Source organism: Nelumbo lutea, chromosome 1 (assembly GCF_056320005.1).
Source record: "Nelumbo lutea isolate HS-2025 chromosome 1, American lotus-T2T, whole genome shotgun sequence".
Taxonomy (NCBI): domain Eukaryota; kingdom Viridiplantae; phylum Streptophyta; class Magnoliopsida; order Proteales; family Nelumbonaceae; genus Nelumbo; species Nelumbo lutea.
This window is the reverse complement of record NC_142684.1, coordinates 215040811-215067159: the sequence shown is the minus strand read 5'-3', so window position 1 is coordinate 215067159 and position 26349 is coordinate 215040811. Positions and strand designations below refer to the sequence as shown.

General features: G+C 38.0%; 2 protein-coding genes across 4 annotated transcripts; both read left to right on the top strand.

The window, feature by feature from the left end:
* LOC148880918 (uncharacterized) lies at positions 1-26349 on the top strand. Of its 3 annotated transcripts, none has more exons than XM_088963002.1 (9): positions 1-682; positions 7768-7856; positions 16065-16188; positions 23427-23552; positions 23660-23713; positions 24735-24781; positions 25052-25165; positions 25770-25824; positions 26026-26349. In XM_088963002.1, the coding sequence occupies exons 2-9, from the start codon at positions 7770-7772 to the stop codon at positions 26040-26042; spliced, it is 624 nt and encodes a 207-aa protein (XP_088819128.1). In that variant the 5' UTR covers positions 1-682; positions 7768-7769; the 3' UTR covers positions 26043-26349. The 3 variants fall into 3 exon arrangements, with proteins under 3 accessions (XP_088819128.1, XP_088819130.1, XP_088819131.1); XM_088963004.1 differs by having other exon boundaries at positions 16034-16188; XM_088963005.1 differs by having other exon boundaries at positions 3-682; positions 7768-7860.
* LOC148880919 (uncharacterized) lies at positions 5942-6466 on the top strand. The gene has a single exon (XM_088977563.1). It carries the CDS (start codon positions 5942-5944, stop codon positions 6464-6466), a length of 525 nt encoding a protein of 174 aa, XP_088833689.1.

Below are 26349 nucleotides of genomic sequence, written 5' to 3'. Positions count from 1 at the left end.
GCCCTGATCCGGAGAATTCGAAGGAATTGACTTTCCATCGTTTCTCCCCTTCGAGCGCAGAACCAGAGCGGCGGCAGCTCGACGACAAAACCCACCCTTCACCGGTTTCTTATTCTCTGAGTACTCTTTCTTTCTCCTTCTTCCTCTCTCCTCTTTTTTTCTTCTTCTTCTTCTTGATTCGCTCCCCTGTTCTTCCAAATTGCCACTGCAACTCAAAGCAGCGGCGACCTGCTTTATCCCTCATTCTCTCCTTTTGTTTGACATTTATTCTCCTCCTCTTCTTCACTCTGTTCACGTTAAAAAGGCCCGAATATTTCATTTTCGCCCTAATCGAAAAATCACTGTGGAGAATACTGTTCATCGTCTTCTCCATCAAACTCGTTACAGTGGCTGCGAGCCTCCCTCTTCTGAGTTCCTCTCTATCTCTCCCCTTCATTCTCTCTCTTTCCTCTCTCTCTCTATCATTTTCCATCTCCGCCATTCTCTTCCTATGTTCAGCATCCTTGACCCCTCGACGACGGCTACTGAGACTCAGTAGTCCAAATTTTTGATAGCGGCAACAGCTCAACCGTGTCATCTCAGGGAGTAGAAACAGAGATTCAGTGCCTTCTCGAACCTTCCTTGTCTACTCTATCAGTTCCCCGATCAGCAATCGTTCGATTTCAGGCCGAACACACCTCGGGTAAGTCTGCGATTTATTTTTCTTATTTTCTTAGACACTTCATTTTCAACCCCTGATGTGTTGAGATCTGAGAGAGATAAAAAGGGCGACGTAGCTAATTCCAGTTTCCGCTAGTTTTCTAAGTTCTGTCTCGATGCTATTTCTCAGCTTTCTTTTCTTCTGGTCGCTGCGTGCGTTTGTTTTAGAATTAAAGTGCAATCTAATTTCTTTAAGTATGGATTCGAGCATCCTCTATTTTCTCTGACGATTAATATCCTGTTTGCTCTGCTTTCTCTTGCTTCATTCTGCAGAATATTTGCTCAATTCTTGTATTGTATTCAGTCTAAATGCGAGGGTTGAAATTTTAGATTCTGTAACATCTGTGTTCAACAAACTTACTATTTGCCATATTTACTGTCATTAAAATTGATGCTAGCATTCGAATTCTTCTGTGTTATTTGATATTTTATCACTGTGTTTTTCTTGGGAGTTGGGTGAAGTGGTCATCGGGTTCGGCCTCTTTTCATGAAGTTGAAACGAGAAGCATCAGATCTAATTAGTTGTTAGTGACAGTGAACTATAGTTGGAGATGACAGTCAGTGGGAGGCACCAGGATTCATTTCATCACAAATAAAATTAATTCAAGAAAAAAAAGGGGAAGATAACAGAGCTGGAATGATCCACAATTGTATGCGGATTAGGATGAGATGGGAAGAATGCCACTTACAGAAAAACAAAATAGATTTGAAACAAAGAAAAAACTAATATAATCATAGCAAAATATATGATAAAAAAATAAAAGTGAAAATCTGTAATAACAAATGTGATCAACAGCTGCAGGTGTTCAGCTTGATAGATAATTAGTTGTTAGTGACAGTGAACTATAGTTGGAGATGACAGTCAGTGGGAGGCACCAGGATTCATTTCATCACAAATAAAATTAATTCAAGAAAAAAAAGGGGAAGATAACAGAGCTGGAATGATCCACAATTGTATGCGGATTAGGATGAGATGGGAAGAATGCCACTTACAGAAACAAAATAGATTTGAAACAAAGAAAAAACTAATATAATCATAGCAAAATATATGATAAAAAAATAAAAGTGAAAACCTGTAATAACAAATGTGATCAACAGCTGCAGGTGTTCAGCTTGATAGATAATTAGTTGTTAGTGACAGTGAACTATAGTTGGAGATGACAGTCAGTGGGAGGCACCAGGATTCATTTCATCACAAATAAAATTAATTCAAGAAAAAAAAGGGGAAGATAACAGAGCTGGAATGATCCACAATTGTATGCGGATTAGGATGAGATGGGAAGAATGCCACTTACAGAAAAACAAAATAGATTTGAAACAAAGAAAAAACTAATATAATCATAGCAAAATATATGATAAAAAAATAAAAGTGAAAATCTGTAATAACAAATGTGATCAACAGCTGCAGGTGTTCAGCTTGATAGATAATTAGTTGTTAGTGACAGTGAACTATAGTTGGAGATGACAGTCAGTGGGAGGCACCAGGATTCATTTCATCACAAATAAAATTAATTCAAGAAAAAAAAGGGGAAGATAACAGAGCTGGAATGATCCACAATTGTATGCGGATTAGGATGAGATGGGAAGAATGCCACTTACAGAAAAACAAAATAGATTTGAAACAAAGAAAAAACTAATATAATCATAGCAAAATATATGATAAAAAAATAAAAGTGAAAATCTGTAATAACAAATGTGATCAACAGCTGCAGGTGTTCAGCTTGATAGATAATTAGTTGTTAGTGACAGTGAACTATAGTTGGAGATGACAGTCAGTGGGAGGCACCAGGATTCATTTCATCACAAATAAAATTAATTCAAGAAAAAAAAGGGGAAGATAACAGAGCTGGAATGATCCACAATTGTATGCGGATTAGGATGAGATGGGAAGAATGCCACTTACAGAAAAACAAAATAGATTTGAAACAAAGAAAAAACTAATATAATCATAGCAAAATATATGATAAAAAAATAAAAGTGAAAATCTGTAATAACAAATGTGATCAACAGCTGCAGGTGTTCAGCTTGATAGATAATGGGAGAATAAGCTACTGAAAATAGAAATAATAACAGAAAAGCGAAGTATACAATAATAAAAAAATAAATAAAAAGAGAGAAGAAAAAGAAAAAAAAAACAAAAACATAAAAATGTAAAACAAATTTTCAAAATGTAAAAAGTTTTTCTAAACAATAAATAAATAAATAGGGTTCCATAAGAAAATAACAAAAATAAATTAATAAATAATAAAAAAAGATAAAAATAATAAAAAAATAAATAAAAGGAGCATTTTCTTTTTTGTAGTCATTTTTTTCTCTTTGGTTTATTTTCTTTATTGTTATCTTGCTTGATTAATTGTATTATATTTGCCTAGGAATCACCATGTGGGCCCCACCTTTGGACCCGGGAGAGGGGTGCCTAATCCTTCCCTCTCCCATTCAAGTCTTATCCGGACTGGTTTGGACTGGTGCCTTGGGTTTTGGAGTCACTGTTAAAACAAAGCATTTTAAATATCATTATCGGAGGTCCCATCACCTCAATTTCCTAATTTGACGGGTGGCGATTCCATTTCCAGCCCAAGTGGCAAGTGAGCCGTTTTTCCGATGCACACACCTGGGCTCAACCCTAAAATTTGGGCTTAAGGCCCGAGCCCGGATCGAGCCTAATCTTCCCAACCCAAGCCCAACCCACATTGTAATTTGATGCACTCAGGTTGGGCTCGGGCTGGTCAATGAACCCAGTCTAAATTATACATGCATACATACATATATATATGTATGTATGTATGTATGTATTAATGTGTATAGTTGGGCTGGGCTCAGGTGGGTTCGGGCTACCTGAAGGCTAAGCCCGAGCCCAGCCCAAAAAATTAAAAGCTTGACTTCTTGCCTTTTTGGGCCCGAGCCTGGCCCAAGGAGTAACCTATTCTACATTTACCATCTTCAAACTAAAAGAACAAAGCAGTTGGCAAATCATAGACAAATAAAATCCCAAGAATGTACAAAGATATTTACAAAATTTTAGTCAATTAGGATCAACCCTTGTGCAAGTGTAGGTTTGGAAGGCTCCTCACCTGATGCAGCTTTTGGTGACTTAGAGAGATGAACCCGACTGAGCATAGTCCTCCACAATTCCTCTTTTCTGTTCCTTTTCAGCCATGCCAACCTTCTCTCTTGCTTTTTGACACCTCTCCTGCTGCCTTGGCAACCTTATTGAAAGCATCAGTTACCTATGAAGCCCTAGTGAACACATACCCTGTGTCCCTATTCTTCATCATGATAGTAGATCTTGCACTACTGCCTTTCTGCTTAGAAGTTGCAAAGGTTGGTTTAGTTTTCTTGGAAACCTAGAACTTCTGGTTACTAGAGTTGGAACAAAAGCAACTGGTAATCTGGGTCTGGAGTTAATGTGACAGACATATCAAGAATTGTTTCTCCTTGTGATTTAGAAAAGACAGAATTTTATCATGGACTATCTAATATCGATAAAAAAATCCTAAACGCTAGATAATTTTCAGCCTATTGACTATTTTAGTATCATCCAATAAATAGAATTTTAAAGAACAACTGCATCAAACTTTAGCCAACGACAATAAGATCAGATGGTTATGATAATCTAACTGGATAACATTTGAGAGAGTAGATCTCCTAGCTAGAATAATTCAAATGGACGGACCTGATACCTGAGTGCAGCATGAGGAAGATAAAACTTCTTAATTCTCCTAATACATTATATGACATGATGTATTGGGAATATTAATTCAAATATAACATTTCTTATTGCAATTTCAGTGGTAATATAAAAGGAGTCAAATAGTTAATTAATTTAATTAGAGCAAAGAATCTAAGAGGCAAGGATTTTTTGAATGATAATCTTCCAAAGAGAGGCTCCTGGGGTTGGCAAAGCTTGCTCGTAGGAAAGGAAATTCTTAGACTATGTGCTTTTTGGGATGTTAATACAGGTGAAAAAGTCAAGATTTGGAAAGATCCATGGTTAGGGGATAGGGGTGCTCACGGTTCGGTTAACCAAACACTAGGCCTTTTTTTGTAACTGAACCGGTACTACCGGTTTTTGGAAAACCAGTAACCGAAACCAAATCAAAACCAACCGGTTAACCAGTTCGGTTCATCAGTTTTTCGGTTTTTTTATTTTTACAATATATATTATAAAAATATATAAATGTATATAAAATATCATATTTTAAATAATAAATGATATATCATATATTATAAATATATATTTATATATAATGCATATTTATTAATTTATAATATATAAAAAATATAAAATATATATAAAATATATATCATATACATAAATATATATAAAATATATAGAAATTTATGTATACCGGTTGGTTTGGTTAACCGCTAGTTTTTTATATTAGTTAACTGAAATCGAACTGACCGGTTTGGTTAACCGATTTTTTGGTTTGGTTTCGTTTGGTTTTTTTGATCAGTTCGATTTTTTTGGTTTTTTTTTTCCTCACCCCTATTAGGGGATATCCCAAGCTTCAGGCTAATGGGCCCAGAACCTCCAAGACCCATCCCAATCTTTGTTAGTGATCTCATTGATCAAGATTGGAGATGCTGTAATGTGAATTTAATGAGAAATACTTTCTCGGAATTCGTTTCAAACCAAATTCTGAAGATTAATCTAGCTCAAGGTAACTGAGAAGATAGACTAATTTGGAAAGGAAGCTCATCTGGAAAATTATCAGTAAAGCCAGCTTACTTTCTGACCAAGAACTTCATAAATCAAGATCCAAACTCTTCTCTAGAAAGTCAAAATAGTCTAAACAAGAAGCTATGGAAAGAAATTTGGAAAATAAAAATTGATCCAAAAATTAAAATGTTTGTTTTGAAGTGCTTTTAGAATGTTGTAGCTTTGGGAGAAAATATTGCATCAAATGGCATCATTGATTCTCCTCTATGCCAAATTTGTGGCAAGGAGGAATCAGTTTTACATGCTTTGTTGAGGTGTGAACATGCAACACTAACCTGATTCGGGTCTATCTTCAGGTACAACACTGACAATTTAGATAATTTCCAATCTTTGGAGGCATGGTTGAGTCACTGGATAGAAAAATGTTCTCAAAATTTAGTAAGGAAAGAAGAGCTTTTGAGTTTTTCTACTTTGTTAATTTGGACAATTTGGAGAACCAGAAATACCTTCATCTTTGGAAACTTCAAACCCGACCTTTACATAGCTCTCTCAAATTGTAACAAGGCTTGGAAAGAGAGGATGAAGACTTTGCTGCCAAGATGGAAAAATACTTTGCAAGCTCAAGCTAGACCGACCAAACAATCTTTTTGGCAAGCTCCCCCAGAAAGCAATGTAAAAGTTAATGTGGACGGGAGCTTTAAAGTTCCTGGGATAGCTGGTTTTGGAATTGCTGTTAAAAATCACTGTGGTTACATTTTGGCAATCTCTTTTTGTCCTGCATCAAGCTCTTCTCCACTTCAAGCAGAAGCTTTGGCTTGTTTAAAAGGAATCCAACTGGTGCACTGGCTCTTTACTGGAAGTTTCATTTTGGAAAGTGACAGCTTGACTCTGGTTCAGGCTTTGAAATCTAAGGATTTGGCGTCAGTAAATGAAGCTTTCTTCTTATGCAAGGATATTCTCTTTTCTTGTAAAGGGGCTGAGCCCTTATTCTCCTTTGTAAATAGGGATGCTAATGGACTAGCTCATATGTTAGCCAAGAGAGGTTTGAATGATGTTGGGGAATTCTCAGACTCAGAGGTGATGCCAAGATGGTTGGGCCATTGAGTCGAACCCAACAATTCCATCTGTAACCCTTCTGTTTCTGATTCAATGAAGTTTAATATTCTCTACCAAAAAAGAAAAAAAATAGTTAACTATTCCATATATTTGTTGGCATCAAATGATTCAATATGCCTAATCAATGGAAGTCAGAAATGGGAAAAAACAGTATAAACCCGGGGCAAAAAATTAGAAAGCCTGTGAACTTTTGAACGCAAACACAATACAAGGATTGCCCAGCACGTGTAAAATTGCGAACTGCGTTTTGGGCCCGCCTAAATTTGCACCCTTAGTCCCTATATATTAGTTTTTCTCATTGTATTGCAGGAGTAGCGCAGGAGCTGCAGACTTGTGGTCAATTGGTTTGCTTGTTGTTTATTGAAGAGAAAAGAGTCTAATTGTTAAAGCATCTGTGGATTTCTCCTTGTATCTTTGCTAGTGTCTGGGTACGAATTAAAAAGATCGTCATTTCTTTCTCTTCCCCTGCCTTCTTTTTTTTTTTTTTCCTGATTTCATTCATACTTTGAAATTTGAATTTCTTGTTCTATAGTGTCGGTTTTGAGTTATCAATTTGTTGGCATTCTAGGACTTTTGGTTTGTTTCCTCCTTCCCTTAAATGACCATAGGATTGTTAAACTGATGCATAGTACCTATTGAAGCTAAGGTTTATGCAACCATGCTACTATAATCTTTGTTCAGTTTTAACGAGAAGTTATTCCATACGATTTGTAAGTGGTTTTCTGCATCACTAACTTAGGTTTTGAGATAATGCTCATACTTGGATTCAGTGAGTATGTTTCACCTGTATCCTACTAGATATCCATTTATCTAGGCTATGTAGGAAAGGCCTGTATCTTTTCTTCTTCATTGGATGTCAAACTATGTGAGAACATTTTTCTTTCAATTTTGATCTGGTTCAGTTCTGGTGTTAAGTTAGGTAGTTCCATTTGCGTCATTGGCTTTTTGGGTTTGAGACAACTAATATTGAGATTTCATAGTAGTTTAGGAAGTGGATTTTCTAGCTTTAGTTCATGAACCCGATCATGTGGTTATTCTCCCTCCAGAAGGAGAATAATGTGGTGAATGGTTGAGAAGTTACAATCATCCAATCAAGTTAATTTTGAGGCTGAGGATTTTTGTAACATCTGCATTACTCAGAGTATCTTTTGTTTTTACTTTTACCTTATCATTTATTCTCTGTGGACCCTTGCTTGATTGATTTCCAGTGTCATGCTTTAAATTCCTTTCTGTCCTCATAGTTCTGCTCTCACATTTAGTTCGTTCTTGCTTCTAATTCTTCTTTACAGGGATGTCATACAGAGGGCGTGGACGAGGGCGTGGACGTGGAGATGGGGGTTTTAGCATTGCAAAACAAGAGCCTAACATTCCTTTTCCAGTGGGTGATTTTCATTTTCTTCATGGTTTCTTTTATGCAAGGCTTCAGAAATGTCTCCAGTATTCTAACTTTACTAAAAATTGTAGCTGTTAGTGATTAAGCATGCTGCAGTATCCAATTATGCTTTAGTATGTAGCTCTACAGTTAAAGAAAGTTTGGAAACATTACTCAATTTTCAGATGTGCAATACTTTAGGCAGTTTTTTAAAAGCACAAGGCACAAAAAAAGTGCAAGGGGTTATTGATGCCTGAGGCACAAGGTGAGGTGTTCACCTTTTTGAAGCACGACACAATTTTTTAAATTAAAAAATCAAAATAAAATTAAAAATAAATAAATAATGTTAATAAAAAATGCAAACATAAATTTTAAAAGAAACTACAGTGTTTTAAAATGCCTATTGGGTTATATTAAATTACATAAACATAACATATAAAACATATTGTTGAAATAAAATTGAATATAACTATGCTTGAAAAGGCGCATGATTGGGTTGAGGCACACCAGGTGCCCACCTTTTCAAAGGGACTGCACCTAGGCCTGGGTGAAGCACATACCTTGAAATGCCCCTTGCCTAGGTTCTCAGCCACATCTTTTAAATTGAGTGTTCTTAAATGCATGAATCTGAAAGAGAAAGAAAATTCATTTAGGAGACAAAGAAGGGAAACGTCTACAAACAACAAATGGGTAATGGACTTTAGTAACTTTTATGTTACAAAAATATTCAATAGACATAGTAAAAAAAATAAAAAGGAGAAATTTGGAAAAAATTCTGTTAGTGTAGGGGTATTTTTGTCTTTATACTTATGTTGAGGTTGCTGATCTGTAATATTATATTAGAACTGGTGTCCCTCACTTAAATAAGGGCACATGTGTCTTTTCCATTATATTAATAATATAAAAACATGTCTGGCCGAATGGGAGAGTCACTTTTCCGTAATTCGAATTAGACTTTTCTTCTCTCTTTTTCTCCTCCTTTCTCTCTCTTCCCTCTTTCTTCCTATTTCTTCTTGACTGTTATCAAACTAACAGAACCAAGGCAGGCCGAATTATAACATGGTATCAGAGCTCAACTAAGCAGCTCGGATTTGCCCAGATTTTTGTTCTTTGCACACTCAATCTAGGGTTTTCCCTTGATTTCTCTGCCATCTATTGGAGATAAGGGAAAGGGCTGAAAAGGAGTGGTCGCCCTCTTCCCTTGGAGGTTTCTATGCCTCTAGTTGTGTCTTGTGTGTCGGTTGCTGTGGTTTCTAAGTAGCCCTCCCCTAATCGATGAAGAGAAGAGGGCTGATTCGTGTGGTGCAGTGGGTGTCTTGTGTGGACTGATTTTCTTCTCGTGTGGTTTATCTTTCAAGTGATGAGGTAAGAGATTTCTATGCATATTTTCTGTTATGAGTCAAATAGGAATTATGTTTCAGATCGTATGATGGAATTTCAGACTGTAGTGTGCTAGGGTTTATGATGTTTTTTGTGTGACTTGATGGAGGAGTAATGCTCATATAGTGGTGAGATTTTAGGTAATCGTAGGGTAGGGTTTGTGGTGTAAAAAGTGCAATCTTAAGCAATAACAAGTGCTGAAACCAGTGTGATCAGTGTGATCAAACAGTGTGTAGTGTGCCGAATTTAGTGATAACAGAATTCAACAATGGGAGATAACAGTGATAGCAAATCTAATGTGATGATACCTACTGACTACCTGAATGTTCAAATGACCTCCATTAAACTGAATGGAGAGAATAATGTACCTTGGGCTAAATCTGTAGAAGTTTTTTTGAAGAAAAAGAAGGTGAAACACATAAGGGAGGGGAAACCCTCCACTGATTCTCATGAGTATGAAGATTGGGAATAAGAGGATGCACAGATTATCACATGGTTATGGAATAGTATGGAACCCAAGATTAGTGTAAATTTCATATTTCTTGACACTGCCAAAGATGTGTGGGACCATGCTAAGAAGTTGTATTTTGGTCAAGACAATACAACCAGAGTATATTAGCTGTATTAGGAATACTTTCATCTGCAACAGGGCAATCAGAGTCTTGAGGAGTATTATGCTAGTGAGAAACATCCGTAATGAGTTGAATGTTTATCACCCCTTCACTTTTGATGTCAAAATTCAGCAACAACAGAGAGAACAACTTGACGTGACTCGATTTTTGGTGGGGCTGGAATCTGAGTATGAACCAGTATAGGCTCAGTACTAGGAGGGTCAACTCTCCTTTCTTTAGAAGAGGTGTTTGCTCGACTTCAGAGGACTTCTATTGGATCTACTGAGAACTCTAATGTCTCAGATAGATCAGCCTTCGCAGTGTCAAGGGGCCGTGGTGTTAGAGGTGGAGCTCGAGGAGCTCAGTCTGGCCGTGGTGGTAGTAGTGGTCCGGTATATGGCCGGAGTGGTGGTGGTGGACCTACATATAACCGTGGTGGTGGTCGTACTGGAGGTAGAGATTCAGGGAGAGCCCGTGGTAGAGGACGTGGCTCAGGTCCGAGGTGTACTCATTGTGGTATGGATGAACATACCATTAATTATTGCTATGACTTGCATGGTCCACCCTCAACCTGGGCTAATCATGCCATGACTAGTGACACTAGTTTCAGTTTTAGACAGGAGAATCGTTCAGCTGATCAGATGCCTCTTACATCCACAAATGGTTTCGGGAAGGAGGTGGCGAGTGTTCCATGTGATGAGTATGAGAGGTTTGTCCAATCCACATCTTAGCAGAACACGGCTACTTTCGCACACTCAGGTATGGCTTGTTTGGCATCTTGTTTGGCATCCACACCCAATCCCTGGATTATTGACTCTGGAGCCTCCGATCACATAACTAGAATTCTAGGTGTGTTTTCTTCACTCTCTCATTGCTCAACATCACAATCTGTTACCCTTGCTAATGGTTCCACATCCTCCATTTGTGGTGTTGGTAATGTTGACCTGAACCCTGTATCCCTATCCTCAGTTTTGTATGTCCCTAAATTTCCGTTTAACCTTATGTCTGTTAGTAAGTTGATCAAGTCACTTAATTGTTCCATTACCTTTTACCCTTCTATGTGTGTTTTTCAGGATCTCAAGACGGGGATGAAGATTGGTGGAGGGCATGAAGTTGGTGGATTGTATTATCTTGACGGTGGTGGAAGAACATCAACAACTCTCCAGTCATCTCTCTCTCCTCTCCAGTGGCACTGTCGATTTGGTCATTCTTCGCTGAAAGTTTTGAAATCTTTGGTTCCTTCGTTGAGTCAACTTTCTGTTTTAGATTGTGAGTCGTGTCAGTTTGGGAAACACCATCGTATTTCCTTTAGTTCTAGGGTTGATAATCGTGTGTCGAGTCATTTTTCTTTGATTCACTCGGTTGTTTGGGGTCCTTATAAAGTGATGTCATACAATGGATATAGATATTGTCATTTTTGTTGATGATTTTTCAAGGATGACGTGGCTCTATTTAATTAAAGAACGAAGTGAATTGTTTACCATATTCTAGAAATTTTATGCTGAGATTCACAATCAATTTGGTATTCACATTAAAATTTTTTGTTTTGATAATGGCTGTGAATATTTATCTTCATCATTTCAAGAATACTTGGACCAACATGGAATTATATATCAGACCTCATGTACCTACACCCCAAACAAAATGGGGTGGCTGAGATAAAGAATCGTCATCTCTTGGAAATAGCACGATCCCTCATGCATCACATGAATGTTCCCAAACCCTTTTGGAGTGATGCGGTGCTTACTTCTTGCTTCTTGATTAATCGGATGCCGACATCTATCCTTGATGGTCATTCCCCATTTACTACCTTGTTTCCCACCTTGTCTCTGTTTCCTCTTTCTCCCCGGGTATTTGGGTGTGTCTGCTTCGTCCATAATCTGGGCCCCGGGAACGACAAGTTAGATGCACGATCCCTTAAGTGCATCTTCCTTGGCTATTCTCGAAGCCAGAAAGGGTATAAGTGTTACGATCCTAGTTCTCGACGTTCCTTTGTGTGTGCTGATGTTACCTTCTTTGAGTCTACTCCGTTTTTCTTGGGGTCGGTGATGCTTCTTCCTCATCATCTCCCCCTCTTCCACTTCTAGTTGTTGATTCTGTTCCCCTTGTTCCAGCTTTGACCAATTCCTTGCCTCCAGTGCCACCACCTGTTGAACGCCCACTTATCTGTCAAGTGTATACACATCGCCCACGTGTACCGGCTGCTACTCCTCCAGCTCCACCGTCGACAAATCCGACAGTTGTCTCCACACTAGCCCCGAACCCAGTATCTGATCTTGATCTTCCATTGCCTTGCGGAAAGATAAACACACTTGCACCCTTCATCCTATTTCTAATCATGTTTCACTCACTCACCTTTCCGCCTCTCATTGCCAGTTTATCTCTTTGTTATCCTCAGTTGTTGTTCCTAAGGATGTTCGGGAAGCCCTTGCCTCTCCAGGGTGGTGCCGTGCAATGGAAGAAGAGCTCTCAGTTCTACTTTATAATCATACTTGGGACCTCACCGCTCTTCCTCCTGGAAAGCAGGTTGTCGGTTGTAAGTGGGTTTATACTGTTAAGTATTTGCCTGATGGTAGTGTTGAGCGCCTGAAAGCTCGATTGGTTGCAAAAGGGTACTCCCAAACCTATGGTATTGACTACACAGAGACCTTCTCCCCAGTTGCTAAGATAGGGTCGATTCGTATTGTGATCTCTCGTGTAGCTATGTATGATTGACCACTATATCAGCTTGATATCAAGAATGCCTTTTTGCATGGTGATTTGCTCGAGGAGGTCTACATGGAGCAACCACCAGGGTTTGTTGCTCAGGGGGAGGATGGTAAAGTATGCAGACTCAAGAAGGCTATATATGGGCTTAAACAGTCTCCTCGAGCATGGTTTGGTAGGTTTAGTGAGGTGGTAAAGAAGTTTGGTATGAAACAGGTTGAAGACTTTTCTACAGGAACATTTTCAAACAAAGGACCTTGGTAAATTGAAATATTTCCTGGGGATAGAAGTAGCAAGGTCTAAGCACGGTATTAATTTGTGTCAGAGGAAATATGTGCTTGATTTGCTGGAGGAAACAATTTTGTTAGGTGCTAAACCAGCTGAAACACCTATGGAAATAGATACTAAGCTGAGCAGTGATAAGAGTGAAGTGTTTGAAGACCCTGGCAGATACCGATGACTTGTAGGTAAACTAAACTACCTAACCATTAATCGGCCAGATATTTCGTTTGCGGTTAGTGTGGTAAGTCAGTTCATGCAGACACCTCTGGTTCCTCATTGGAATGTGGTTCTAAGAATTGTGAGGTATTTAAAAGGGGCCCCTGGTCGTGGTTTGATATACAAAAGTGGTGGAACACTTGAAATAGAAGGGTATACTGATGCCGACTGGGCTGGTTCTATGTCTGATAGGTGGTCTACCACAGGTTATTGCACTTTTCTGGGGGGTAATCTGGTGACATGGAAAAGTAAGAGGCAACAGTCTTGGCAAGAAGCAGTGCAGAGGCAGAATATAGAGCTATGGCACATACTGCTTGTGAATTAGTGTGGCTAAGGAACTTTCTATAGGAGATAGGATACAACATTAATACTCCAATGAAGCTCTATTGTGACAGTCAGGCTGCAGTTCATATTTCTTCTAATCTGGTGTTTCATGAAAGAACCAAACACATAGAGGTTGACTGTCACTTTGTGAGAGAGAAAGTGCTGAATGGAGTGATAGACACTGCATACGTTAATACAGGAAACCAGTGGGCAGACTTATTTACAAAAGGGTTGAGTCGGGGAAGAGTGGACTACATATGTAACAAGCTGGGATTATATGATATATACTCACTAGCTTGAGAGGGTGTGTTAGTGTAGGGGTGTTTCTGTCTTTATACTTATGTTGAGGTTGCTGATCTGTAATATTATATTAGAACTAGTGTCACTTTGTGAGAGAGAAGGTGCTGAATGGAGTGATAGACATTGTATACGTTAATACTGGAAACCGGTGGGCAGACTTATTTACAAAAGGGTTGAGTCGGGGAAGAGTGGACTACATATGTAACAAGCTAGGATTATATGATATATACTCACCAGCTTGAGAGAGAGTGTTAGTGTAGGGTATTTCTGTCTTTATACTTATGTTGAGGTTGCTGATCTGTAATATTATATTAGAACTAGTGTCTCTCACTTAAATAAGGGCACATGTGTCTTTTCCATTATATCAATAATATAAAAACATGTCTGGCCGAATGGGAGAGTCACTTTTCTCTAATTCGAACCAGACTTTTCTTCTCTCTTTTTCTCCTCCTTTCTCTCTCCCTTTCTTCCCTCTTTCTTCCTCTTTCTTCTTGACTGTTATCAGACTAACAGAACTCAAAGGCAGGCCGAATTATAACAAATTCAAATTGGTACCTTGTTGAGTGTCTCCTTTTTTTTGTGGCACCTTGTCTAGGTGAAGTTCAAGTATTTTTTTGCTGATCTGAGTTTTGAGCATTATTAGCATGTTACATGAAGTACCAAGTCAATTGTTGGACAGCTAAACCCATTAGCTTTCAAGTGTCCTGTTCTCACTGACAGACAAAATCAGGGGAATCATAAGGATGAGAAAAAAAGACTGGATGTAATGTTGTTCCTATGGGTATGGAGATCACAGATACAGATAATAAATGGAATTTAGGCTAAGCTATAGAAAAGTCGAAGTGCAGTTCCTATTTGGATCTCTTGCAGTTCCTAAGTAGGATCAAGTACTTTTGAATTTGGAGACCTCTGACCCTAATGAATTACATCCTAAGGAGTCAAATTTGGACCATAATGAGATGGTTTCAGATCAGGAGGAAGGGTCACAAAAAAAATCTAGTTATATCATGAGCTTGCTTATAAAGGTTTTGAAGTAACCTCTGACCATTATAGCTGGCAGAGAATTTTCAATTCTCCCATACAATGATTTAGATCAACAAATCTTGCATCATAAGGATCAGTATAGAAAATTTATCAAAAAAAAGGATCAGTGTACAAAGAAAGTTTCCAAAAATTTAATCCAAAAGAAAATGTACATTCATACATAATTTTTTTTTGGTGGACTCAAAAAATAATTGTATATCTATACATGCATACATTTAAGTAAAAAAAATTGTATATGTATGTATTTTGTGTACATGGGTTAGGGAAAAAGTTTGCTAGACAAGTTATTCAAAAAAGAGATACAATGAATGCAGATGATGCAGCAGAGCCCCTTTAACAAAGAGATTCCAATGCTTATTCTGAACTCTTTAGGACTAGAAACTCAGTGAGAAGAGAGCTCCTTTTCCTCCTCCAACGGCTTACTATCTTGTTCTATAACTTTGAGAGGCATCAGTTGGGGGATTGCAGAAGACTATCAGCTTGTTTTTTATCAGTAAAAGAAATTTTATTAATGGATTTCAAAGATTACATTCAGATTTGTTTAAGATCCACCCAAAAGTACAAGATTTCACAGACTATTAGCTTGTTGCTTGACCTCTCTCTAGGTCTTTGGAGGTTCCATCATTCTGTTAGAGAATAAAGTCCCTTGCTTTCAGGTTGAGCTCATAATTCAAATGGCTTCTGAGATCTTTGTCTGGGTCCACCCTTCAAGTATTTTTGTTCCCTATGCTTGTTCTTTTAAAATTTGAGTCTCTCTCTCTCTCTCTCTCTCCCTCTCTCCCGCTCCTCTGCGTCTGTCTGATAAATGGATTTTCCATGTCTCTAGTGGCCCTAATCAGATGGGATGCTCTTTAGATTTTCCATGTCTCTAGTAATTTGGCCCAGGGATAGATTGAATCATGAATATGAATGGGCTAAATAGGAGAAAATGTTTAATTAGGGGTTTTATGTAATCTATTGAGAAAGATTTTCCACTATAAATAATCTTTAAAAGCACTAAGTTGTTGGTATTCAACCATAATCTCTGCTCAATCAATTCTTTCTTTCAATTCCTTCATCTTCTTCTTTAACTTTTTCCTCGTATAATCTGCAAACCCTACACTCCTTTTGTGAAACCTGAATGCCTTTGATTAAAAACTTGATAGAAGCAAAGGTATACTATATTAACTAATTTGACCTTTATGAATATTATGTTGTAGTGAAGCTCGTGTTGCTTTACACCATATAGCTAGAATTTCAACATAGTCCAAGATTTCTGTGGGTGGTTTGTTTAATAGATGCCTTTACGCTATTTTATCTTGTTGGCTTTTACAATTGCAGGGACTTTATTTGTTGGTTTACACAATTGCAGGAAGATGTTTCACTTCCTGACATTAATGGTGTGACAGAGGAGAAGGTCTTGGTTTACTGGAATTTGAAATTGCAAAATTATTGGAAGTCTTCTCCTTATTATCTTGAAGAGGCAACCCCTAAAAGTAAGCATTAAATATTTTGTAATTCCATTTATTGATCCTTTTACATTATTGTTGTTGTTGTTGTTGTTGTTATCTTGAAGAGGCAGCCACAAACAGTGAGCATTAAATATAACAGGTAAATCATTCATTTTTATTTACTGATAAAAAACACGAGGAATGTACCCGTTCTTCAGAAGCTTGATTTAAAGGGAAATAAAGGATTGAATTTAGAAACAATGAACTTCCCCTCCTGTTGGTTTCTGGCACAACTATAGCTTGTTTCTTCAATACATGAACTTGGTATATTGTTCATGGCACACCTTGCATCCCATTAGCCATGCTTTTTCTGTTTCAATCTCAAAACAAAGTGATATCTTTTGGATGAGATACATGTGGTGCAAAAACTATCATTACTGGTTTTCTAGAGGTTAGTTATTAGTAATCCATGAAAGACGGTTATATTAAACACCCAGGGTTGTTCTTGATCTACACATTTGAAATTTCTTTTATTGATATATAGGTTATTGCGCCAAACAAGTTTACCCTTGCCAACTTAGTAAGTATGAATTTATGACAGGTAGATAAAAAACACTCAATTATGGATGTATTACATGCCATCCATACGTTGACCTGTTATAGTTAGTCTTTTTGCCCATTTCTTAGGAAAATGTTGAAATAATTTAGTTATTTGTGTTAGGGTCTGTTTGGCCAGTTGAAGCCTTTTTTATTTTCTGTTATTGTGCTCACTTACAGCAGGGGCACAAGAGTCTTTTCCCTTTTTATTTTTGCCACCCTATATAATATAATAGAAGCTTGCGCCGCCAGTACTGTTCCATTGCTCCAAACCTTTTCTTCTTCCTTTCTTTCTTCTTCTCTTCTCTCTTCTTCTTCTCTTCTCTACTTCCTCATATTTCAATCGGATTTATTGCCAAGATGGTATCAAAGCAAGGCTGTTGAATCTGGGCGACCAAGTTTTCTCTTCAAGTTGCTGAATCTGGGCGGAATAGAGGATTGAATCTGGGCTGATCAAATCAGATCTGCAACTGGTACAACCCTAAAGTTTTCTTTCTTCTTTTATTTCTTTCCTTGGTCATGTACCAAGTGGAGAACAAATGAATCCAAACCACTGAATGTTGGCAAAATTTTGTGAGGGTTATACCTCTTTTATTTGTTGGATCGTGTGATTATGTACCTGTGAAAAGGTAGGTCACAGATGACCTGTTTTCTCTGCTCGTTAGTCTGATTTCATGTGTGGTAGGATCTCTCTTATTGATTAATGCTGTGGTGGAACTTATTGGAAAACCACTAGGCTGGGACTGTTCTTCATGCAGATCCGAAAATTAGTCTCGTCATAATTCTTCTTTGGAAATTGGTGCTGTTTTTTGTGCTCAGATTAAGTCAAGAACTGAATTGTTTTGTGTGGAGCTTTTGTCGATATAAGGAGGGATCCTAAGTTGAGAGTTTAGATAAAAAAATTGTGTTTACCATGTCGTCTGAGAATTCTGCTACTTCAGAGATTTCAGGGAGCCACAATGGAGTGAGTGGGGGAATGGATATGAATTTCCCCATGGCTGTTATTTCCTTTGATGGTCTGAATTACCTTGAGTGGTCTAGGGGAATAAAACTCAACATCACTGCTAGGGGGAAAATAGGATACATCAATGGGAGAGTGAAGGAACCGAAGAACGGAAATGCTGGATATGATAGGTGGAACCAAGAGAATAGTATGGTGATGTCATGGCTCTTGGTTTCCATGCTGCCACAGGTAAGGAAGACTTTTATATGGGCTGAGACTGCTTGTGAGATATGGGAACAAGCAAAGTCCACCTATTCAGAGCAGAAACACTATGCCAAGATATACCAATTGCAAGCTGAATCCTCTACTTGCAAGCAGGGGGAGAGGAGTCTCTCGATGTACTATTTTGATTTGACATCGATATGGAAAGAAGTTGATCATTACCAGAATGTGAATTGGAAGTGTGATGAAAGATGCAAAGGCGTACAAGTCACTTGTATCTCAGCAACGGGTCTTTGCCTTCCTTCTAGGGCTGAATCCTTCATATGAGTCCATCAGGGTGCAGACCTTGGGTAGTAAAGACTTGCGCCATCAGTTTAGGAGGTTTATGCCTTAGTGCAGTCAAAAGAGAGTAGAAGAAGTGTGATGAATTGTGTAGAGGGGGAGTTAGTTGCCCTAGCTGTCCGGGGAAATTCAGATACAAATGTCGGAGGTGCTTTTAAGAAAGGTGACTCTCAGAAGAGAACAGATCATAAGAGTAAACTTTGGTGCACTCACTGCCAGAAGATAAGACACACCAGAGATACATGTTGGGGTCTCCATGGAAAACCTAAATGGGCACAAGATTTGGGTAAGAAGTCAACACCTGATCAGGGTAAGAAACTAAGTCAGCAGAATCAGAAAAAGTGTAACTCAACTAATATGGCATCTCTAGAGACTAGTCCATTGGTAACACAGGAGAGGCGTCCCAGTTCTGACCTTAAGGAAGAAATTACCAACTCCTTTCGTGACCATTTGGAATTGTATGGTAGGACTCTCCGCCAGATGGATTCTGGTCCTACTCTCTCTACCTCTTTCGTGTATACATCAGGTAACGTTGCCACTGCCTTCCATGTGTCATCTCATACCACTGATCCTCTTTGGGTTATTGACTTCGGAGCCTCAAACCACATGACCGATAAGTCAAATTTATTTCAGACATATAACCTTCTCTCTGGAAGAGATAAGCCGAGGCTAGCTGATGGTTCTTTCTCTACCATAGCTGGCCAAGGTACCATACCTCTCCCACTCGGCCTTACCCTTTCTAATGTACTGCATGTTCCAAAATTACCTATAAATTTGCTATCCATTAGTAGTATAACTCACTCATTGAACTGTTCAGTCACTTTCTTTCTGTCTTCATGTGTGTTTAAGGATTTGGCCTCGGGGAAGTCGATTGGTAGAGGAAGCATGGTGGATGGTCTCTACATGTTGGAGAATAAAGTTGGTCTTGTGGCTATAGAGTCCATGAGTTTGTCCAGTGAGAGTCAAGCCTATTTATGGCACAATCGTCTTGGTCATCTTTCTTTTGAGTCATTGAAAGTTATGTTCCCAAAGTTGTTTGAGTCCTTGTCAGTGAGTCAGTTACAGTGTCAGACATGTCAATTGAGTAAACATTGTAGAAGTTCTTTTCCTTTGAGAAATAAAAGATCTGAATTTCCATTTCATATTGTTTATTTTGATGTTTGGGGCCCTGCTACTCTACCTACTGAGGCTGGATATTAGTACTTCATTACCTTGATTGATGATTACTCTAGATACATTTGGGTTTATCCTATGCGATCTAGAGATGAAGTGCCAAAAATTGTGAAAGACTTTCAACGCATGGTGTTCACTCAGTTCCAAACTGAAATCCATATCTTCCAGTCGGACAATGCGAAGGAATACTTCCATAGTGATCTCACGGACTTTTTTGCTTCGAGTGGGTCACTTCAACGAAGCTCTTGTGCTAGGACACCCCAACAAAACGGTATTGCTGAACGGAAGAACCGTCACCTTCTCGAAGTAGCTCGTGGCTTATTAATTCTTATGAATGTGCCAAAACGTTTTTGGATGAATGCAGTTTTGTGTGCTACATACATCATCAACCGTATGCCATCTCGGTTACTAGAGTATAAGGCCCCACATCAGCTTTTGTTTCCTACAGCTCCATTGTCTACCATTCCGATGCGTGTTTTTGGGTGTCGTTGCTTTGTCCATAACTTGTCCCCTACTCGAGGTAAGCTTGATCCTCGGGCTATTCCTTGTGTTTTCTTTGGTTACCCTTTATCTCAAAAGGGGTATCATTGCTATGATTCTACCTCTCGCAAGTACTATGTCTCCATTGATGTATCATTCTTTGAGAATCAACATTTTTTCCCGGTTTCTCCTCAGGGGGAGAGTAGGGTTGAGGAGCAATAGGCGACTCAAACTCAATTACCTTCTTTACCCGATCCTCCTCTATTCCGTGTCGTTCATCGTTGCCATAAAAGCCAATAGAGTTCAATAGTCGTGGAACCTGAAACTATGCAACCAACATCATTGGATGAATGCAGTTTTGTGTGCTACATACATCATCAACCGTATGCCATCTCGGTTACTAGAGTATAAGGCCCCACATCAGCTTTTGTTTCCTACAACTCCATTGTCTACCATTCCAATGCGTGTTTTTGGGTGTCGTTGCTTTGTCCATAACTTGTCCCCTACTTGAGGTAAGCTTGATCCTCGGGCTATTCCTTGTGTTTTCTTTGGTTACCCTTTATCTCAAAAGGGGTATCATTGCTATGATTCTACCTCTCGCAAGTACTATGTCTCCATTGATGTATCATTCTTTGAGAATCAACATTTTTTCCCGGTTTCTCCTCAGGGGGAGAGTAGGGTTGAGGAGCAATAGGCGACTCAAACTCAATTACCTCCTTTACCCGATCCTCCTCTATTCCGTGTCTTTCATCTTTGCCATAAAAGCCAACAGAGTTCAATAGTCGTGGAACTTGAAACTATGCAACCAACATCATTGGATTCTCCAAGAGGCAGATCCTTCTCATCAGCCAGGTACACTTGCTCCTATTGATATGCCTGTTCCTCTCAATGTTGATTCCCCTGTCATCAATGATCTTGATGTTCCTATTGCTAAGAGAAAGGGTGTTAGATCTTGTTCCACTAATCATCCTATCTCTAATTTTGTGTCATATGATCACTTTTCACCTTCATTCCGTGCATTCCTCTCTTCTGTGGACAGTGTCCCCGTTCCTAAGAATGTGACAGAAGATTTATCTAAACTTGAATGGACAGATGCAATGTCGGAAGAAATTGATGCATTACACAAAAATGGCACTTGGGAGTTGGTGGATCTTCCTGAAGGGAAGGAACTAGTGGGTTGCAAGTGGGTGTTCACAGTGAAACACAAGGCTGATGGAACTGTTGAAAGGTACAAGGCTAAACTGGTAGCAAGAGGTTTTACACAGGTATATGGAGCGGACTATGCAGAGACTTTTGCTCCAGTAGCCAAGATGAACTCTATTAGGATTCTTCTTTCATTGGTAGCAAATCTTGACTGAGAACTTCACCAATTGGACATAAAAAATGCTTTCTTGAATGGTGACTTGGAAGAAGAAGTGTACATGACCCAACCTCCAGGTTTTTGTGCCAAAGGCAGTGAACAAAAAGTGTGCAGGTTAAAAAAATCTTTATATGGGTTGAAACAATCACCTTGGGCTTGGTTTAGTAAGTTCCACTTAGTAGTTCAACATATAGGGTTCAAACAATGCCGGTCAGATCACACTCTATTTGTGAAAAAAGGTGAAGGGAAAATTGTAGCTCTAGTTGTGTATGTGGATGACATAGTGACCACAGGAGATTGGGAGGCTGAAATACGGAGACTAAAAAAATTCTTAACCACTCAATTTGAGGTGAAAGATCTAGGCCCCTTGCGTTATTTCCTTGGAATTGAAGTTGCTCGCTCTCACAAGGGCATCTTTATTTCCCAACGGAAATATGTACTAGATCTACTAGAAGATACATGCAATTTGGGGGTAAAACCAATTGAATCTAATCATCAGCTGGGAGACAGTCGGGGAGAGTTTTTGAAAGATGTGAAGAAGTTCCAGAGACTCGTAGGGAGACTCTTGTATTTGTCTATGACTAGGCCTAATATTGCTTATGCAGTGGGTGTCCTTAGTCAGTTCATGCACAATCTTAGGACAACTCACTTTGAAACTGCAGAGAGGATCCTTAGATACCTCAAGAAGTTTCCCGGAGCTGGTTTGTTGTTCCAGAAACATGGACACTTAAAGGTGGAAGTATATACTGATGCTGATTATGCAGGAGCAGTTGATGATCGAAAGTCTACCAGTGGGTATAGGAGGAAACCTGGTCACATGGAGAACTAAAAAACAAAGTGTGGTGGCTAGATCTAGTGCTGAAGCAGAATATAGAGCGATGTCTCATGGGGTTGCTGAAATCATGTGGATAAGAAATCTATTTGGTGAACTGGGTTTTGCAGTGAGCAACCCTATGTCACTCTACTGTGACAATAAAGCTGCCATCAATATTGCTGCTAATCCAGTCCTGCATGATAGGATGAAACACATTGAAGTGGACAAGCATTTTATTAGAGAGAAACTTGTAAGTGGAGAAGTGTGTACTCCATATGTCAGCTCAGAAGAACAACTTGCAAATGTCTTCACCAAAGGTCTTCATCATGTGCGGCACAATGATTTGTGTGACAAGTTGGGCATGATTGACATCTATGCTCCAACTTGAGGGGGAGTGTTGAAATAATTTAGTTATTTGTGTTAGGGTTTGTTTGGCTAGTTAAAGCCTTTTTTTTATTATCTGTTATTGTACTCACTTACAGTAGGGGCACAAGAGTCTTTTCCCTTCTTATTTCTGCCGCCCTATATAATATAATAGAAACCGATGCCGCCAGTACTGTTCCATTGCTCCAAACCTTTTCTTCTTCCTTTCTTTGTTCTTCTCCTCTCTTCTTCCCTTCTCTTCTCTACTTCCTCATATTTCAATCGGATTTATTGCCAAGAGAAACCATTTGTCATCATTAGCTAGCCTGCTTTCTATTCACACCAAAACCTCTTGAAGGTTGTTCACCATCTACATCATGTCTGTGTATTCTAGGCCGGCTTTTCTACTTAACTGGCAATACTAACATATGTGTATGGAGAAATCCAAAGGCCTTGATGTGTCTTTAATGATGGCAAATGGTTATGTGGAGTAGACAGACACACAAGGATCTGAAATAGGATTGCTATGTGGAGTGATTCATATAGTAGAAATTATATTGGGAAATGCAAAATCCCATTTGAGCAAATTTGTTTATTAATTTTATTGTAATGATCATTTTTTTGGTTACTTATCAGTTCTCTAACATTTATATCTTCAAATGCTAACTTTTGATTAGATATACATGGGATCCATGCTTTAGTCTAGTTTCATGAATGCATAATGAACATGAAAGAACCTAGCATCGTAGTTTTAGACATTAAGCTATAGAATCATTGTTGATCTTGAATTCAATCCACTCTTCCACGATCCTGGATAGCTGTGACCAACATCATGCAACAGCCTTTTATCAAACCTGCAGCATGAAGTGCCTAAAGATACTATTTCGATATGATTCCACCTACTTTTAATATTATTTTGATATTTAATATCATTACTTCCATTTGACAAGGTCATTTTGATATTTTTTTTTCAAATTTATGGTATGCAGCAAGCCATGACATAGATATAGAACGATATTCTGATCGAGGAAAGAAGAAAACCAAGACAAGACGTGATCCTCTTTCATATCATCTAAAGTTTTCTCCTGCTTATTTTCCGCTTGAACTAATTAAAGGTCTGCAGTCTAAACTTCCTAGGAATTTAAGAAATGTAAATGTTTTTATTTGGGATTCTTTGTTCTGGTTAAATATTTTAATACCTTTGGAGAATGTTATGTTCCAGGTACAAAGCAAGTGCAATACGACCAAAGGAAAGTACGGTGGAATCCAGAAGCAGGTTGGATAACGATTTATTTCCTTGATCTTAGACATGCACATAGACTTTCTATATACACTAAAGGCATACTCACTGGAAAATAAATAAAATATACAAGTGCGGGATATGTTCCCAATGCACAGCTGCAAGTGCTGTAAGGTGAGTGTGAGGAGGAAATCTGGATTGTCTATCAAATGCAGCTAATCCGAATTTGTTCTTTTTAATCTATGAAAGTCATTGAAAACTAAGGTTAGGCCTTTTGCTTCCAATCTCATGGCACCACGTGTTTTAATTATTGAGTTTATAAAATATAGTAGAGAAACAAGCATATTGAATATACTGTACTAATTTTTATCTTACCATGCCTGTTCTTATGTTCTTTGTTTTCTCAAGATGCACATCTCCTTGACCTGAACCTTTTTTTTTATATATATATATTTTTCTGTGATACATCTCTTAGATTGTTTTTTTTTTTTTTGAAACATGTCAACAAAATGAGCATTGAAGAGATGAAGATGATGAAATGGATGGGTGCTAAGACTAGGATAGATTAAGTCAGAGATGAGCGTATTTAGGGCAACACAAGGGTGGCAAAACTGTTCTTTATTTTTTCTCAATGAATTTATGAGTTAGTTATTAAAAAAGGGTGGCATCAACTGGTGACGGAAACTTCACTGATATGGTCTGGTTATTTGAAACAATCACCACTAAATTCACTACTAAGGAGTGATTTTTAATTTAGATTTAGTTAGTTTGATTGATCATAATTTTATTTGTAGGGTTCATGTTTAAATTGGTTACAAGGAGATTCCTACAACTTGTTTTATCATAGTGCTGAAGGGAGCTCTGAAACCTGTCTTATGGGGTGGGGTGATTGTGTAATCATTAGATGTTTAGGGTATCGAGAGATATGTGATGTGACCCATTCTGCATTATGATGTTGACATGTCTGACACAAATTAACATTCTATCTGGCTTGATTAAATTTCAGAATACAGAGTTTCCTTGTTGCCACCTAATTTCTGATGCTTTTGTGAAACAGGCCTACAGAAACTAGATATCTTTGAGAAGATGGAGTCGAGGTTTCAGGTAATTGATCTACTTTGTACTTATAGACCATTGTATTTCTTATAAGGAACTAGGATGGTATTACTTGTGATGACAATTTCTGAGCTAGTTTAATTTTATTCATGTATTAGACGTTTATTTATTTATTTATTTATTTTTATGAAGTTGTTTATTTCCTCCGTTAAGCTATTTTTGTGCTTTGATTGTGTCCATGCCTCTTTTGTTTTTTCTTTTTGTTCTGTTTCATTTTACTTTTAAGTTATCTGGAGCTCAACTCTCTTAAATGACCAGGATGCAGATGAGAAAGGTGGGAAGGAAAAGAAAGAAGGTGAGGATGAGGATGAAGATGAAGAAAGAATAGAGGAGGTTGATGAAGAGTTTAGTGATGATGGTGACTATAACCAGGTTAGTACTTATTAAGAAGATGCTTATAGACCAAACCAAGTATCTATTTTTGTAATTTTGTGCATGCTGAGATCAGCATAATCAGGCTACGCAATGATCATTTCCCCACAACTAATACATAATTTCAGTTATAGGGCTTCTCAAATTTTCTAGAGTTTTATTCGAAATTTCTCATATTGCCATGATGTATAATGATATTGTTAGATTTTTTTTTTTTTTTTTTTTGTCATTCATGCTTTTCCCTGATTCATGAATCAAGTTCTAAATTCCTTGTTGAATACTGTAAATATCTAGAGCAGAGAAATCCAACTTTGGTTTGAAATCAGGATACATCAGAAAACCTTACATGTGACAGATGTGACTATGGTTTTTCATCTAGACATGGACACTGAAGTGTGCAGATTTTTTTTCCTGTTTGGATTTTGGTGGGGGTGGCTTATTATGGTACAAAAACCTATTTACATTAAATAAAAAGCCATGCTTTGTTTATTTGTAGAAGTGTCAGTGGGTACACCGATGAGCAAATTAACGGAACCTTCACTGAGATCTGGGTTCTGTCATTTTTCATGTAAAACTATGTTGATCCTATTGCACAATTTTGCAGAACGTTGATTTTGATGATGATGAAGACGATTTTAACATGGATGATGGCAACGATGGTATTACACTTAACACTTCCAACTTGCTATCTGCATATGGATTTCTCTTGTTAGGTTACTCGCGTTAAGTTTTGAAATGTCTATCAATCCAAAAAAAGAAGTTATGGAATACCTAGAAAATACATTTTTTTTTCACATATATTTTGCATATGTAAAGCTTTCTTACATATTCGCATTTGTTAATGTTTTTTACTGTTCCAGACGAAGCAATATATTAATGTCCGACTGCATAAAGTTGGCTCGAAATGTTCTCCCTCACGTTGGGATAGCTTGCTTAAAGGAAGAGTGCTTCATTAATTTGGTGTTAATCTATTGTACTTCTCATCAGAAACATTCTATTTTCTAATGAATATTTGATTACTATTTTAAGGAAAGAAGTTGATGTATTTCGTACTATGGTTTTATAAATTGTTGGTAAGTTCTACAGGTTCTTTTGCTTTAGATGAGTATTGATGCAAGCAGGCATATCATACGTGTATAGATCTGGAAACTATTAATTCATTATGCAGCCCATCTTATTATCTA